This window comes from Phoenix dactylifera, chromosome 17, assembly GCF_009389715.1.
Source record: "Phoenix dactylifera cultivar Barhee BC4 chromosome 17, palm_55x_up_171113_PBpolish2nd_filt_p, whole genome shotgun sequence".
In the NCBI taxonomy this organism is placed as follows: Eukaryota; Viridiplantae; Streptophyta; class Magnoliopsida; order Arecales; family Arecaceae; genus Phoenix; species Phoenix dactylifera.
Genome location: NC_052408.1, coordinates 9,837,950 through 9,839,565, shown reverse-complemented (window position 1 = coordinate 9,839,565; position 1,616 = coordinate 9,837,950). Strand labels below are relative to the sequence as shown.

The 1,616-nt window shown below is 44.9% G+C and overlaps 1 protein-coding gene across 1 annotated transcript; it reads left to right on the top strand.

Annotated features, from left to right (window-relative positions):
* The first annotated feature begins 347 nt into the window (after positions 1 to 347).
* LOC120104319 (blue copper protein 1a-like) lies at positions 348 to 1,616 on the top strand. Its single transcript, XM_039115239.1, has 2 exons — positions 348 to 794; positions 1,144 to 1,616. The coding sequence occupies exons 1-2, from the start codon at positions 620 to 622 to the stop codon at positions 1,491 to 1,493; spliced, it is 525 nt and encodes a 174-aa protein (XP_038971167.1). The 5' UTR covers positions 348 to 619; the 3' UTR covers positions 1,494 to 1,616.

Genomic DNA, 1,616 nt, shown 5'->3' with positions numbered 1-1,616 from the left:
TCAGTTGATGTACCCATAACTAGTGCTTCCCAAGTGATGCAACATGAAGCAATTATACTTCTTCAATTATATTTTTATTAAGAGAAAGATTATTACATATCTGTATATATATATATATATATATGTATACATGATCTCATAATTTGCCGTTCAAAAAGGTTCATAGTAAGAAATTTTCCAACGAAGCTTCTCCGCCACCAATCATTTAACGATCTACTCCATGGTGCAGGATACGGCAGCCGGATCCAAATGGCAATATCCAACAAGCACATTGTATCTCAGACTGCCTTGTATTTGACGAGCTCCCCGCATAGAAGACCCCGCAGGCCTCCTCGCTCAAGCTGTTCGTTTTGTCTGCTTCTCATAAGTCAAGCCATTCTCGGAAGCTTACCGCGTTACAATGCTTTGGTGCCGCCTTCCGCCGGTCGAGCTACTGCAATGGTCGCAAAACTCGAAAAAGGCCAAGGCGTCGGGACAACTCTCTCTCTCTCTCTCTCCGTCTACATATGCATACATATAGATATATATATATACATGGCTCCGCCTTGTGGCATTTCCATCCTCATAACTCCACTGGAATAAGCCTAGGCTCCTCGGACCACAACCAAAGAGCTCTCAAATGGCTCGGAAACAAATGCTGGCTGTCCTTGTAGTAGCTGCGGTTTCCATGGCCACCCTTCCGGCAATGGCTCGAGCCACCGAATATGTGGTAGGAGATGACCAGGGGTGGGACCTTGGCGTGAACTATACCGACTGGGTTCAGGGCAAGATGTTCGTAGTCGGCGACTCGCTAGGTACCCTCCTCTCCCCTCTTCGATTCTCCAATGGTCAAGCTATACGTTATCATTCTATGTATATACGCACGTTTAGCTTCGTATATTGACTCGGAAAGCCTGCATCTGTATCGGATGAAAATTATCTAACGCGGGTTGTGCTCCAATATGTTTTGGAAAATTCACTTTTCCTCGAGGTGAAAATTTTATAGTTAAATGAGGTGGAAAAACAATGTCTACGTGATTCACCGAGCCAAACTATAGCTTTGAATTTACTAGTTAGCTAGTATTTTAGACTTTGCAACGATTAGAAAATATTGGGGATTAAACGGATGGATTTGAAACTGTGCACGTTTCTTTAATTTTGCAGTCTTTAGGTACTCGCCTGACAATCACAACGTTCTCGGAGTCACTGGCCCAGCTTTCCGGGCATGCAATAAGACATCACCACTAAAGACTCTACAATCTGGTAATGATACAATCCCGCTCTCGAGTCCAGGGAGGAGATGGTACATCTGCGGAAAGGCCAACCACTGTGAATCCGGCCAGAAGTTTGTCATCACCGTCCTTTCAAGCTTGCAGCCTCCCGCCACACCCCCCGCGCCCACACCCCCCGCGCCCACACCTCCAGTTCCCGGTTCCTCCAACAAGATTATCATACCAGAGTACCAGAGTTTAATGGTGGCGACTGTGGCAGTGCTGATGACCTTCATTATTTAAATGATGGATTGTTTTAATTCATTAGGTGTCCTTGAGATTTTATTCTGTACGCGCCTTTGAAATTGCTTTATGTCATCATCGTATCTGCTGTCATTTGAAATTGGTGTGTTTCCTTCTCTTGAA

Coding starts and splice junctions, on each gene's coding strand:
- LOC120104319 (XM_039115239.1), top strand. CDS start 620: ATGGCTCGGAAACAAATGCTGGCTGTCCTTGTAGTAGCTGCGGTTTCC. Junction 795..1,143: donor CGTAGTCGGCGACTCGCTAG/GTACCCTCCTCT, acceptor TTAATTTTGCAG/TCTTTAGGTACTCGCCTGAC.